The following is a 15,408-nucleotide window of genomic DNA, read 5'->3' as shown; positions in this document are numbered from 1 at the left end:
CTATTCAAGTCTGCCGTGGTGACGTTTGATACGGATGATGTTTGGAGCGCGGTGGGTTTCAGGTAAAGGTAGAAAGAGAGAGTGAATATTTTGCACACATAGACAAACTGTTAGATTGTCTGGCTGCTTAAGTCACAGAGTTGAAAGAGAACATGGATCGAGAACATGGTGTTACATTTTCTCATCACCAAAGGAGCAGGAATTATAATAAGCAACAGTAAACTCTGCAGCACAATCTATCCCATAATAAACTTGGGAAAAGTCTGCTGACATGTAAAATGTCGTATGATAACAAATTGAAGATAATCTCATTTCTTCAGTATGAATGCTGAAAGTCAGGGAACAAATATCAAACATATATAGAAAATGAGTCAAGTAGAATCAAAAAACTAACATGACGTGCACATTGCCCACTGTTGGCCTTCCAGAAGTAACGGTGAAAGCGTTTCTGTGTAAAGTTGTTTGTAAATTAAGCTAGATTCACAATTCAAAGGAATGATTTGACTTCCTAATTTTTGCATGAATATGCTGTGATTAAACAGCATATTGGGATGACGTTGAATACTAGCTTCTTCAAAAATTCCTGACCAACATTCAGTGTAAGATTTTCAGTTTTGCTCCTCATTAATTCTGAAAGGCAGCTCCACCGAAACCAATACCGCAACTGCATGTCAGAGTTGATCCAGAACTCCAGAGGAGTGCACTCCTGCTCACATGTATGGACTCGATACCACTACATTTTGGCCAGCCTAAAGCTGGACATTTCTAATTAATCTTCCCAGTGCTCTGGCATTACCCAGTGCATTTATCATCTTTTTTTACATTATGCATCCCCTATTCCGCTGAGTTGTGGAATGAAATGGCTACTAGCAAGAACCCATCGCCAGAACTGATGGAAAGTGGCAGGAAGAGGAAGAAGAGTTTATTGGAAATGACACTGTTGATCTTCAGTGTGAGTCATTGGACTGGTAGGGAGCGTGCGAGGAGCGGAGGGCGAGAGCATCACCTGGGCCTCGACAGATGTGACGCCTCCTGTACCTGCCAGGCCCCATTAGACGCAGCTGTTCTAAAAATAAAGCACCAGGGCTTCCTTTTTGCAGCGGGGAAATCGAATCCTGTTCCCTTCCTGTAAAGTTCAAATGAGACACGTGCCTGCTACCCGCTTGGCCACACAAATGAGCACCTGAATAATCAATAAGGCCACGCTGCCTGGTCTCTACTGCTGGTGTTGTAGCGGTGGTGGCAGTCCATGTTCCTGTAGTCACGCCTCACAGAGCGAGAGTTCTCAAACCCACCAGCTGAGCCGAGTATAACTGCTCATTCTTATCCCTCCACCTCTCGGATCGCCACAGAGACAGACACTTATACTATCAGCTGGGATTAACAAATACCGACATGGAGGACACACATCTAGCTGGATATTGGGCAACAGTAGAGGAGCTGCATGGCTGTAAAGTCGCCCCTGAACAGGTGTTGGAGAGAAATGAGGCTGACCCCTGTCCATGGCAGCAAAGGTCAAACATGAAACGAGGCAGTCTGCCGAGAGCACACATGACTTTGCCTTGATTGTCCCTCCATCTTTCAGATTTGCACCGAGGTGTCACGGTTACAACTTAAATGGGCAGAGTGCAGTTTTACAGGCCTCCTGCAGTGTGTTAATGTTTCGGGACAAAAGTCTCATCTCGGTCCTGGCCCGGGGAGATCTAATGGCGGCTTTACAAGGCTAATTAACAAGCCATGAGCGAAGTAATGAACTTTCCAAATGTGCTGGCAAACGCAAAAATAAATTATACCCCAGTGAAGGCATTAAAGGAAGTGTGAGTGTACTTGGGAGGCTTCCTTTGGGAGAGCCACGGTGAGAAAATGAATTTGGGGCTGCTATCTTTTCATTGCCTGACCTAAGAGTGTCTCAGTCGGCCCACTGCATGCCCTGGCCAGAGTATAGATTGCTATTAATTAGTCCACTTTGCACCTGACTCCAAAGCAGCTCTTATTGGATTTTGCATGTTCTCGCTCGTCGCTTATGGCCACTCTCACATTATAAATTGGCATTTTATGAATATGAATAAATATCTTGTAATGCACCCTCTGTACAACGACTCCATAACTCCAAAGTGTTATCCATTAAAAGTGGGGAGAGAAGGGGAAAAAAAAGAATAATCTTCTCAAGTACAGTCATGTATTTGCATTAAGAGGGGTGAGGACCTACATATGGAACTGTCTGAGGATATAGAAGTATGACAGAACTCATTGAGCCGACTGTTTGACCTCTTGGTACTTATCTCTCATTGAGAGGGGCTCATCTTATCCCTCTAACCGAGCTGAGCCACACAGCTGGAGAACATTTGAGCTCTACAGCACTTCTCTGCCCTACTCTGAAGAGACCTCTGTAATCTGCACTTTCAAAACCTTGCCTCTACTTTAAAATGATAACGTGTGTATATTTGTGTGTTTTAGTCATGAAGCCTGGCCACATCATTTTGATGATTATTTGTAGCATTACATCATCATTCTTTTATCCTGGGACCTTTATACTGCATGCATTTAAATATAATTAGTATACAATGATTCAAGTATACAATAGCGTGGGTTTGTGTGTATATGAAAGCTATTTATATTATATATACATTACGGGATATTTGTAATGCAAACTGTTGTATTACATTCAGGCCATTGCCAGTGCACACACAGATTTCTTCTCATACACAAAGTAATTCACACGTCTTTTTTCTGTTTCCTCATCTTCTGACTGAAGGTGGGAGCAATTGAATGGAAAATGGTTCCATGTCAGTCTGCAGCCATGTCCAAACTGAGGTGGCATGTGGACAGCCCTGTTTTATGAATGCAAATAAAAAAAAGGAGATCAAAAAAGTTATCAAAACACTACTGACATCTGACAATTGCTTGTCTCAGGAAGCCTTTTCATTTCAGCGCCCGGTATATTAAAAATTAATGGATTTTGCACAGATGCCATATGCTGTCAAGATTGATGCTTCTCTCCCTGGAATAAAGTGCTACTTGTGTTGTAGGCTGCATTATATGCATATAGAGTGTGCTTTTCCTTTCCTCGCATCTCCTTTTGTCTCTCTATTGCCCTCCCTGTATCTTTCTCTTTACCCTTTTAATGACATCCCTCACCCTATTCTATCTCTCCAAGCAAATAGTGCTGTGAAGTCTACTTTTCAAAAGTTTCTGCTTTTGTTTGGCAATAATGTGAATATTTTTCTTTAAATACTTACTCTCTTGCTACTGTGTCATGGTAAATATATATGTATTTCTTTCACGATTGTATTACTTTTTTGCCCGCTGGTAGCAGAAAGCATGGACAGCTGCATCTAAAGATAAATGATGCCTGCTATGCCGCTGGGTGCATTTCAAATGCAGAGTAATGTTCCAGGCAGCACAACAGAGAAGTTGTGCTTCTTCTGGTCTCATTAGAAAAGCCTGACGCTGGTGCACTACTGCCTGGGAGGCCTGCCACCAGACACGCTCGCACATGCAGGCGGACAGACCGGGTGTACAGTACAAACATGTTTGGAACGGCTTTTTATTATTGAGTGAGACAGACGGGAGTCTGTTTAGAATCAAACGGTGCAATTTGATTTCTGAATAGGCTTTTTAAGACAATAAGCATTATGCATTTGTACAACATTGAGAGAGGCAGAACATCCTTAGACACGTTTGGGGTAGATGTTGTCACACTCTTTTGTTGTTGAGCATTGTTATAATATCAAGGCCATGCGACTTTTGCATCCATATCATGTCTTTGCTACACCACTTTGGATTCTCCCCTAGGGATCAATACTTTATACTACATAGTATTTAAGATTAATTAAGGCATTCTGATCATAAAAGCTGATCAGAAGTTTTATTTCTTGCCATATTAGAATTATTACATATGATATATATTTTTTTTATTTTTTGGGCTTGACAGAAGAAGTACAAAGGGGTTGTCAGTGTATTTGAGAAATATGGTGATGCTGCAAAGTGAGTTGGGGACAAGTGAGTGCAAAAGGGTGACTGAAAGGTATCTACATTAAAGACATTGACAATAAATGACTTTCAGACAGTAAAAATACAACATGAGGATAAACGGAAGACAAAAAAGAATTTCTGATGTAACATGTGTAACTGTTGGTCAACATTAAAAATGTGGCGACAACCTTTCCTTCGAATGGGAATCGGCCCATGTGAGGTGATTTCTGCGGCGACAGTATTTCAAAGTAATGTTTCACTTTTATGGATTTGTTAAAGCCTATGTTAACAAAGTGGATCTGTTGTACACAGGGATGTTAGAAGATGCAACGAGGAGGCTGCCAGACTTGGGTTACCTAGTTAACTGATATGGCTAACATTCTTAAATTGATTAATTGTTTTGACCACATTAGCTGTTAGCATAAATGTAAACTTGTTAAACTAACTTCGAGGTAACGTGTGCAAATAATGGGATATCTTCACTATCAGCACTATGGGCGACTCATTTCATCATGTCATGTTATTCTAGTAATGACAAATATTTCTTGTATAAATTCTTTACTCAGTTTTCCTGAATAAATCTGCAAACTACTTTCCTATTGCCTTTACAGAACATACTCCACTACTAAATAAGCCCCATCTACTTCTAACTCATGTTTAGTTCCTATCCAGCTAACATTAGTAATTAGATCCGATCCCAGTAAAAATGATGTGCAAATGCACACTAAACTTTTCTGCTGCTGGTCTCAATCTGATGTATGCAAGTGGATTATGCAGTATAGTGAGGTGGTAAATGGAACTATCAGAGGAGAACAAACGTTCAAATTGTCAGTGTATCAAGCATGATGAGAGGATACAGGCGTCGCATTTGTAAATGCATTACTTATACCACTAGAGCTGTCACACCCATTTACCCAGCAGAGTGAGAGGGATCAAAAGCCAGAACAGAACAATCAAGGATCAGGAATTTCCTGATGCAGCCCTAGTCCAACTATTTTAACTCCTTCTTTTTGCTCTTAAGATACATCATTGTCTATTGGCTCAAACATGGATCTCTACAACAAAGTCATTTAAATCAATATGGACAATTCATTCAAATCTTAATGAATACAGTGCAATGGTCACTGTTGGAAATCCCTGAAAAATGTTGCCTGTCCAAGAGTCCCCATGTCTGTGTGTATTTCTCAACACACACACACACACACACACACACACACACACACACACACACACACACACACACACACACACACACACACACACACACACTAACCGCTGCCAGGGTTCCTCCCGACTTTTCAGAGTGTTGCGCGATTGTGTCTAGAGGCACAGAGGGATCCTCTGGCTTCATTTGCATATAAAGTGGGGTGCACTCTTCTGTGGGCGTGAGGTGCCTCCAGACAGACCCTTCCCTGTGGCATGCCAGACTGGGCCAGCCAGCAGCCCTCACTCTTCCCTACCTGCTGGGGTGGGGCATGACAGCACAGTGCGCAACATCTTAAGGTCCTGTCAATCTCTCCACTGCCCCGACTGGGGTCAACCATCTGAAGAGCAGCAGGTTGGCAAGGACAAACACGACCCATTTACAAAGACTCCCCTCAGGCAGACGGACAAAAGGCATGGATAAGATATTAAAAAGGCTCACTCGGGGCTGCAGAGTATAAAATGCAGGGATTGCAACGCCTCTGGCACTCTATAAGTATCCAATAAAACAAAAGTATGGGGAGCTAATAAACAAATAGGGTAAAGAGACTGTGTGTAGACAAATGCACTGGGAGTGGCACTTTGTGAAAAAGTCGATGTTGATGGAGGTTGCTGGGCATTTCGGGAGAGTGTTGAAACCATCTTATCAGAGTTAATAAAAGGAGAGGGTGTTGCATGCTGACCCGTCATCTCACTTCTCATCAGTGTGGTCTCCAGTCTCACAGCAGTGGCTAGAGGAGTGGGACCTGGCTCCAAGATTGTGTTTAGATAATGGCCATCTCCAATCATAGATAATCTGGCCCCATCTTTTCTTCATAGACACAGCGGCAGACAAGGTCAGGGAGAAAAAGATTCCTGGCGAGGCGAGGAGGAGATAGGGATGGGACGGCTCTGAGATGATTTACTGCTGAGATTCACTCAGCTGCCTCCATCACCCTCCGTTAACTTTCTCATCCTGTCGTCTCTTCCCTTCTCGCTCTTTTTGTCTTCAATCCCTCACTCTCTTGCATTCCTCCATGGGCCTTGTACTGAATCCCCACCTCTCTCCCTATCACTCGCTCCATCTCTCCCTTTGCACTGCAGTACCAATGAGAGTGAGGGAGAAGGAAGGAAAAACAATAGAGAGGGAGAACAAGTGATTTCTACTTTTCCTCATTTCAGCCTCTTTTGGTTTGAAGCAAATTGCTTGGGTTTCAAGTGGAGCTATATTAGCGTGTCTGTTCCTGCACTGACCACAGAGCGAGTGAGCAGACAACTTATGCCTTGATTGTGTCTCGGTATCTCTGAGTTGAAATCATGGTTTGATGGAATTGGGCAGGACAAAAAGTGGTGTTAACCACATCATATAAATGTGGACTTTGTAGGGAAGAGGGCGACTGACTCAAGGAACAGAAATAGATTTCAGGGCTGTGAAGCTCCCGTCTCATGCTCCATTTTTTCTTGATGATCCAAGGAAAAAATAAAATAAGACATGAGCCATTGTAATAGACAGCCAGAGAATCAGCTGTGTGATGCACAATGGCAGCCGAGCGGCAGGATTGTGTGGCGCCGTGGCCCCCCTAGTCATTTCCAAGCTCTGGTTTTATTCTCCTCCTGACACTCCCATACCCCTAGAGACCAGTTGTCTCTTAGGGACACTGTGAGGGGCTACTGGAGTCTCCAAATGGAGTAATGGGCCCTAATGCCTGCACAGGCACGTAATCGAGACCTCTGCACAAGTTCCCATGACAGATAATTGCTGATGTCTTTGTAGTGATAAATGTGACTCCGTTCTAGAGGTACAAATGTCCCGGTGCAGCCCTGGGTTTGACAATCAAGAGGCCCCACTGGGATTGTGCACCTCACTGCTCCCCAGGCTTCCACAGAAGAATCCCTAGCTACTTTCTCTCCTTTAGTCAGTCTTAGCCTGGCTGTCTATTTCACTTTAACCACAGGCCTTCATAGTAAATCTCATTTCATTGTCAGCTGTGACTGTGGTTTACTTCCCTGGCCTATGTGCTGACTTCCTGTTGCCATTAACGCTCAATATCTCTGTTGGGGCCTGTCTGCTTGGTCTTATTTCATTCTGTGCTGTGCCCTATCCTGTCCTCCCATATAGAAAGTCCATCTGACAGACTAGCAGAGGCTGTGCCAGCCAGCCTAAGAGCTCTCTGTATTTCATTCACACGGTCGGTTCATCTCCCTTCTCTTTCCGCTGAAAAAAAGAGTTGTAATTGATATTGGGACCCATCCATCCTCCCTTTTTAAGTCCAGGGATCCAATTTATCTTGGTGAGAATGCCGATTGGCTCTCGCCCATGCCTTGTCGGTCAGACTTTGCCTGTTTTTAGATGGCCGTTAATTAAACTGCCGCCCTGACACAAATCAGATCTACACAGGGGTGTGTGTGTGTGTGGCAATAGAAATGGTCCATCTGATTCACACTTGACGACATAAATCAGTAGAGTGGCTCAGTCTAATCTGACCTAGGCAGCCTAAATCACCAAAATGTAAGCACAGGGCAGACACAGACTGCTCCAATTAGATCTAATTCCACCCATGTAAATCTTTAACAGGCCTAATCTGCATTAACCTCAGTGATGTTAGTCACAAATGGCTTCAGGATGATCTAGTCAATCACCTTGTCAGTCAGACTAAAGATGGAGGGAGGAGGCTATGGAAAGAACAGTACTATGTCAAAGCACAATCGCTACACTTTAATGTCATGATTAATGCCTTAAACGAGCAGTTTTACTTTTTAAAGAAGAAAATTATTATTTATTTTTTTAGAATTGAACCGGTTGATGCATATGCAGAGTTCAGATGGAAGTCTAACATCAAACATTGGATCACACGGAATCTGACTCGGATAACTTTTAGATGGTTAAACAATCAATAATGTTTAATCCCAATGTAATCATGTGACAGTACTCTAAATTAGGCAGACGGATAGATAGGTGGTTAAATGGTCAGTTCGAGAAGTAAGTCGGCAAAATGGAAGGCACAGTGGGAACATTTATAGTTGATACTGTCGACGTGGATGTGGAAAAAACTAAAAAAGCTGATACCAAAAAGAGGTTCCAAACCCCTTGAATAATGATATGTGCCACTTTGAGAGACTTACTTTATGCCGTCTCTTCACTTCATTCAGTGACTTCTAAATTAATACATCCATTCAAATTGATACCGTCTTTGTCCATGATGTAGCTCTGAGGTGTGTGTGTGTGTGTGTGTGTGTGTGTGTGTGTGTGTGTGTGCGTGTGCGTGTGCGTGTGTGCGTGCGCTCTTATCTTTGTTTATTTGGAGTCTATTCCATTGCCTCTTAACTCTATTATCTGGGGATGTAGATCCTCTACTCCCCTTCTCTTTTATTTCTCTCCATGTTTCTCGGTCTTGTCTTTGAACCGCTCCCAGTGACTGTGAACCTGAGACAGCCCCTCTGCTGGCACAGATGGGAAGTCAATAGAAGCAAGTGACCTATATTACGGGCTACTCTACTAACTCCCAGTGTGTCTCAAGTGAGAGCAGAATATTAAGGATTGCTTGTACGCTGTTCCATTGTATTTGTGTGTTTGCGTGTGTGTTTTTTAAGGGGGGTGTGCAACGGAGACCAGGAGAAGGTTAATTACCTCCTCGTCCTTCGCTGTCGGCTGGCTTTACCTGGATGGGTCGGTTCATCTGGAGAGGGAGAGAGAGAGAGAAGGAAGAGATGGGAAATCCCCGGTTAGCACAAAATGATAGGAGAGATCAAGTCAAATGTGGCAGTGTTCCTGGCGTTAATGTCTTGATTTTGTCCTGCTCTGTGAGCTTAATGCAAAAATCAGCAATGATAAAGCCGTAAAAGAGATCAATCTGTTCGGTTCTCTATGCCAACGTGTTTAATTAATCCAGGGCACTGCCTCTAGAGAAGCCTGAATTCCCCTCACAGTTCAGCAGAATTAGCACTTTTCAATGACGGAGCCACACTGGGTGTCAGATGGCACTTGGAGATTAATGCCATTACATCAGCCACTCCCAGACCCACAGGGAGAGGTCCCCTCAGGCTGGTCCTTGCTCTTCCTGTCCCCTCCTGGCTCCAGACTCCCAGTCACCAGCTATATACTGCTCATCCCTGACCCTCCGCAATCCCTCTTTCTCTGCCTTCATCCCTTCCTCCTCTCTCTCTCCTCTCTACCCAGAAGCCCTTTGTAACTCACAACCAATGTGCCACTGGTCTGGACAGCCAACCCCACCCTGCCCCAGCCTGCTCCTCCTGGAAGTTACTGAGAGCCACCAAACAGCGTAGCTGTGAAACAGCTTGTGAAAGGTTAACAGTGGGGAATCGATAAACAACCTTTGAAGAACCATTTTATAGTGAGGTGAAAGCAAAACGTCGCCAAGCTAACATAAAAAAAACCTTTTAAAAACTGAATGCCGTGAATAAAAACTCTCCTGGCTCTCTTTGCTCCCCTGTCTATGGTTTCCTCTTTTTTTTTGTTCACTCCCCGGAGTCTGAATGTGAAAACAGAAAAACACTTGATCTTGTGACTTCTCTGAAACAGAAATAATATCGGCTTTCCTTTGTTAAAAGTGAAGGTGTTATGAGCCACCCTCAAAGACCCTTGCTTATTGAAGCTACCCACGCATGTCATATTTGGCATGGTGTTTTTCTGGCTTCAGTCAGCAGTGGGAATATCTTTCTAACTAGGCCATGCAGACAGGTCCAACATGTGAGTGCCGGTGAATGGCACACGATAGATCAGTCAGCAAAGGCAGCACAGTGGGTGTGTGGCCCTCAGGCAACGCAGCTCTTGACAGCAGTTGACCAAGGCCAAATATAGACCGAAGACTTGAGACATGTATAGACAAGCGTATACATGGTGACACCCAGGGGACATAGTGTACTCGCCTAGCAATATGCTGTGACACTGGAACAAAGCTCAGAGAGATGACGTTCGCATCACAAAGACAAGCATATGAAGCCGCGCACACACACAGATTCCGACGCAAGCGTAGTCACATCCATATAAATGGACCTGCACACAAACATACGTTAGCATTAGTAAATGCTAACTAGCACTTCTTCTGATATGTGAAAAATAAGTAAATACTTTTTTTTTTTGTGCCATTTGTCCTATAGGGCGGACATTGTTGATAGTGTTCGACTTTGCAGACACTAAGCAGCAAAAGCTAGTCTCTAAATGTCCTTGTGTTTTCCATGGGGTTGAGCTGCAGCCTTTACAGTGTTGAAGTCTGGCTTACTGAGGCTCTGGGAGAAAGAACTGAGTTGACAGAGTTCTGTTGGTTGTGTTCATAGTCTGGATCAAGGGCTGAAGGGATCCTTAACATAATTATTATCATGTGTGTATGCCCTTAAACAGCCAGACGAGGACAGTATCACTCCTCACTATTGCACTGAATAAGTTTGCATGTGACTCTGAGGTCAAGTTAAAGTAAGGTGAGGCATTGCAGGTTGATCTCAACCACTAACATAAATGCACTGTATTTTGTTTATAACCCATGTAATTGTAAGACAGGACATGCAGAGCTTCCCTTAAGGAACTCAATAGTTTACAGAGCAACAAAGTCCTCATGAGGTTGGGTGGATGGGTGGAAAAAGCAAACACAGGACTTTCATCCAGGAAACCATTGTTTTAATATAAGTAATAAATATACTTATTTTAACCACCTCGATTTTTACTAAACCTAACGCGCTAATCGCTTATGTTGCTGGACATTTGTAGGGGAATGGACAAAAAGGTATCTATCACCTTTGTATGAAGATACGTTGACCATTGATGTATGTGAGTATGCTGTGGACATAGTTAAGTTCAGTTGGAGCATTGTAAGCAGTATTGTATTTAAGGTGTGTGTGTGTGTGTGTGTGTGTGTGTGTGTGTGTGTGTGTGTGTGTGTGTGTGTGTGTGTGTGTCTTGGCTTGGGTCAGGTTGGGGGAAGAATTCGTCTCACATAAGAGGTTTAGGGTAGCCTGAAGTCCCAAGATCCCTGTCCAGTGATGAGTCAGCTTCTAGGTCTTAAACGGCGGCGATTGGTCGGGAGGCTTCATTAGTAGCCCCTGAGCCACTGCAGCAGCAAGAGTCATTAAACAACCCAAAAGTACACTTGGGGTTGCTAGGCAACCGATCGGAGGTGGCCGGCAAGTCAAGCTGGCCGTTGTGTCTGTGGGCTGTCAGCCAACCAATTGGCACTCCTTTCTTTCTTATTTCTTCCTTTTTTTCTTTACTTTGTCCAAGGAGGTCATAGTGAGAGGGGAGGAAAAAAGATTCCTCAACTCCCACCTTCCAGCATGTCCCACTTTCATGTCCCTTTTTAGTGACTGTGACAACGAGTTTTCAGAGCAAGTTTGCTGAAACGTCTGCTCCAGCTTCCTGCCAAATTATGGAGTTCAGCTTGATGCCAGACTATGGAGTTGAGAGTAGCGCTCACATGCATGTGGCAGCAGTTGAGGTGTCTGCTTCTTTGAGCTACTTTATTTATTATGTCCTCTACATACATTTTCTTGCGCAAACAGAGGAAATGTTTCTAGCATATATGCTTACTGCACAGAAATCTTGAAATTAACTTTACTTTTATCCTCTTTCTCTCTCTCTCTCTCTCTGTCTCTCACACACACTGTCACACGCACACATACACGGGCACAAAAAGTCTAGGGGCTCAATAACAGCAGGTGGCTTAGGTGACATTTTAATCCCTTTTTACTGAGTGCAGGATTAGCCAACAGATCAAGGCAGAGTTAATTATATGAATTCATCAGAGGCTGGGCGAAGAGGCAGCCTGCTTTCCCCTAGGGCCAGGACTCACCTCTACTCCCACACAGCCCACCCTTTGCCTACACACATGCATACACACACTCTCACCAAGGAAGAGGATCAGTGAAGCTAGGTCCGTATTAGCATGGCAGCAGCAGCAAGCTAAGATAACACATACAGTTGAGCCCCCAGAGATGCTGTAAGACAAATGACAAGTACTACCTTCCCGATGGCCCCCAAAAAATGAACTGCATGGACATTGGAGAGGAGGACTACAGGGTTTTTCATCCTATAGACGTGTGGTTGCCGAGGCTGAAAGGAGTTCAACAACCCCCCGTCTTGCTTTATCTTTGTCTCTTTCTGCCCCTTTGGCCTCCAAAACCAATATGCTTCCCACCACAGCCCCTTAATGGGTTGATCAATGCTGACAAATAGGCAGCTCATGCTGTCTTGCCTGGGAACTCACAGCTCTGTGCCTGTGTGCTGGTACACTTAGAGAGCCCATCTCTCTTTCTCCGTATCTCTCCCTTTATCTGTCTTTCTATTTTTTCGCTAACGTTTTTTTTTTCCTCTCCATATTTTCCCCTCCTTCATGCTCTATTTCCTTGATGTCTATACATTCATTTTTTTTACTTTGCTCTAATCTCCAGAGGCAAATCTATATTTTTCATTAGGTTATGATGAATAAAAGTCCGCTGAAGTCACAGAGCCAACAGTGTGGAAGAGAGGAACTTGCTTACATTTTCCAGTAAAGGACTGTGTGCATGTTTCAGAGCGTATTGCTGTGTCTGTTTGAGTGTGCATGCATTTCAGTCCATCTATCTTTGCAAGTCCGTCTGATTGATAACAGTGCAATGGAGAAAAAGAGAGACAAGGACACAGCTGGCCTTTGACCATGCTTTGTGAATACCACTGCTCACAAAGCCAGCAAAGAGAAATGCAATCTACCACACACTTAAATAAATTAAATACAAAAAATTATCTCTGAAGACCATGACAGAAGTGTGAGTACTTCTACTCTTCTTCTACTGTTGAGTCTCTTTGGTTGTAACCTTCAAACTTCTTTTCTTTCTAGATGACTAGCAGTAGTGATCCAAGCTGAATCGGACTGAATAAATTATACTGATTTGCAAATCGTAATGCATTTATTTGTTCAAACTCCATGTCAATTGTTACCTTCTAATTCATCTACTGAACAAGTCAGGAACAGTTAGTACTTTTCAATTTTAGGGACATGTTAATCAAATATGAATACTTAAGTATGCTGTGTGCTTCTGTCTTCTGAGTAGTTAACTAGTAAAGTGAACAGGGCTAAATCCACAAAAAGTGCTGCGTGTGCAATAAATATCAAGTCACTAAAAAAGACAGCAAGCTAAATGCACACAATATAGACTAAAGCTAGTTTCAAACAATGGTTTCACATGTATGCAATAACAATTTGCTCCAATCTTTTTGTTGTTGTGTCTTGCGCACATGATGGATAAAGAAAGCATATCTGGGCACTCCTGTAATTTTTTTTCCTCAGTGAACATCCACACATGACAGGTGTATTGGGGTAAAGTGGAATATTAATTGCAGGATATAGTGGCAAATCATTACCTTTTCAGCCATACACATTACTAATCTCATAACTTTGTAACTCATAAACTGATGTGCCACAGTGGCACACGGCGGATATTGGCTCACCAATTGGAGGGAAGAGAGTAGACCAATCTGCCTAAATAGAAAAATATGAGGTGCAGAGTAGCAAAGGCACACATATACATTTTGTCCCCACAACTTAGGTGCCAAAAGCTGATGATGAACTTCTCTCAGATGAATTTGTCTAAGATTATGAGAATAAAAAACATTAACCAATCAGTTTGTGTGTAAGGGACAAGCAAGACAGCCAACACAATTACTCTTCTCAACCTTGACAAAGACAGCACAGACCAGATCCACTCCTTCCACTGTTACCTTTCACAATATAAGCACTAGATATACAAAGTACACTGTGTAACTGTTTACCAGAGGAAACTCAAATTCACTCAGAGCATATTGTTAAATGGAAACTAGCTTGCAGTAGCTCAGGCTATACAACAATATAGCTCAGACAAACTGCCAGACACTGCTCTGGATCAATAGGTTGGTTGGTCCTCTGCCTGAGCAAATCTATTCAATCTTTTAATGAAAAAGGGTTGCAAATGTCGCAATTGTTGTATATGTCACCCTCCCTTGCTGTGCAATGGCCATAACTGTGCAGCGAAGTCAATAAAAAAGATGTCAAATTGTCATTCTGGTTGCCTTTAGTTTGTAGTACGAAGGAAATTAATATAGATAGACTCATTTAGCCTTGGCTGCATCTACCTGCAACACCAAAGCTACTACTGCCAACACTGTGATTGAACATTACTGTTTTAGCCGTCTATGAACTCACACATCTCCAAAATAATTATGTTGGAATGACTTTTCTTTGAGTATTGTCTCCCAAAACCAATAACTTGTTGTTAATTCTGAAACAGTTACAGCCATGTTTGTGCTCCCATGTTCATCACAATTTTAAATCTGTGCTGCTGTGGCCTCACTGTTTTATTGTTGAAAAGTCATGACATGAAGGCGTATTGTGGTGTAGTGACAAGTTAACTTTTAACAGTTTTAATATTTTTTATGAAAGCTAAGTTTACACAATTATTTCATTTTTATTGAATTTCATTTTTACCTTTTCAGAGAAATGTTGAAATGTTATGAAGAAATACAAAAAAAACATAATACAAGTTTTGGTTGATTAGTTTTTCTTTGCTGTTTCATCTTAAACATCAGATAACCACTTAGTTTTCAAGTCATCAGGTACCATTCTCTTGATGAGCTATCCATCGTTTGATGCCTCTCATTATCATTCTGCAGTTTCGCCGTCAGTGAATTCATTGGAGCCGTTGATGCCATTTACAACCGTTTAAGCTCAATTAAAGATGTTTATTGCAGACTGGCTTTTCTTAAAGAGCCAACATAGAACCGATGTCGGCGGCTGAGAACGAGAAGCCTCATTCCTAAAGCAGATATAAGGATGCTAAGTTCCTGACCTTTGATCATTATAAAGCCACTATAAGTGCACTGACCTCTGTCATTATCATCAGTGTCTTTGGAGCTTCAGGGAATTGAGAGTACTCTGATGTTTCACTAAATGGAATTGGCTTTTTGTCAATACTCACTTTAAAGTGTCATGGTAAGCTTGTAATTGGTAAAGATTGTTCTCTTCTAAACTGTATTACACCCGCCAAAATTAAAGGAAAATCCAGAGAGCAAAATTCCTTGAGATTTTGAAACTTGTCCAATTTGGATCCTTCATAAACTAAGGAATTTAGGTAGTACAGTTGAAAAATAATACAGCATTTTGAAATACAATTATCTCAATGTAGGTCTCTCTCACTTGCAAGCAAGCTCCTGGATCATGGACAGGCTGTATGGTACCAGCCCAAATTACTCCTTCCCATTCACCCATCGCTCACGCGTCGGGACATCCTGCC

At 42.6% G+C, this 15,408-nt stretch overlaps 1 protein-coding gene across 16 annotated transcripts in view; it reads right to left on the bottom strand.

Annotated features, from left to right (window-relative positions):
* Positions 1–15,408, bottom strand: part of celf6 (CUGBP Elav-like family member 6) — a gene marked incomplete at both ends in the record, with an annotated part of 117,733 nt that overhangs the window by 25,374 nt on the left and 76,951 nt on the right. For all 16 annotated transcript variants that reach the window (XM_079217245.1, XM_079217248.1, XM_079217237.1 and 13 more), the window contains one exon: positions 8,786–8,834. In XM_079217245.1, coding sequence (XP_079073371.1) covers positions 8,786–8,834 — 49 coding nt within the window. The remainder of the gene's footprint in view (positions 1–8,785; positions 8,835–15,408) is intronic.

Source organism: Taurulus bubalis, assembly GCF_910589615.1.
Source record: "Taurulus bubalis genome assembly, chromosome: 4".
Lineage (NCBI taxonomy): Eukaryota > Metazoa > Chordata > Actinopteri > Perciformes > Cottidae > Taurulus > Taurulus bubalis.
Note: the sequence above shows the minus strand (reverse complement) of the source record. Positions and strands in the feature narration are given on the sequence as shown.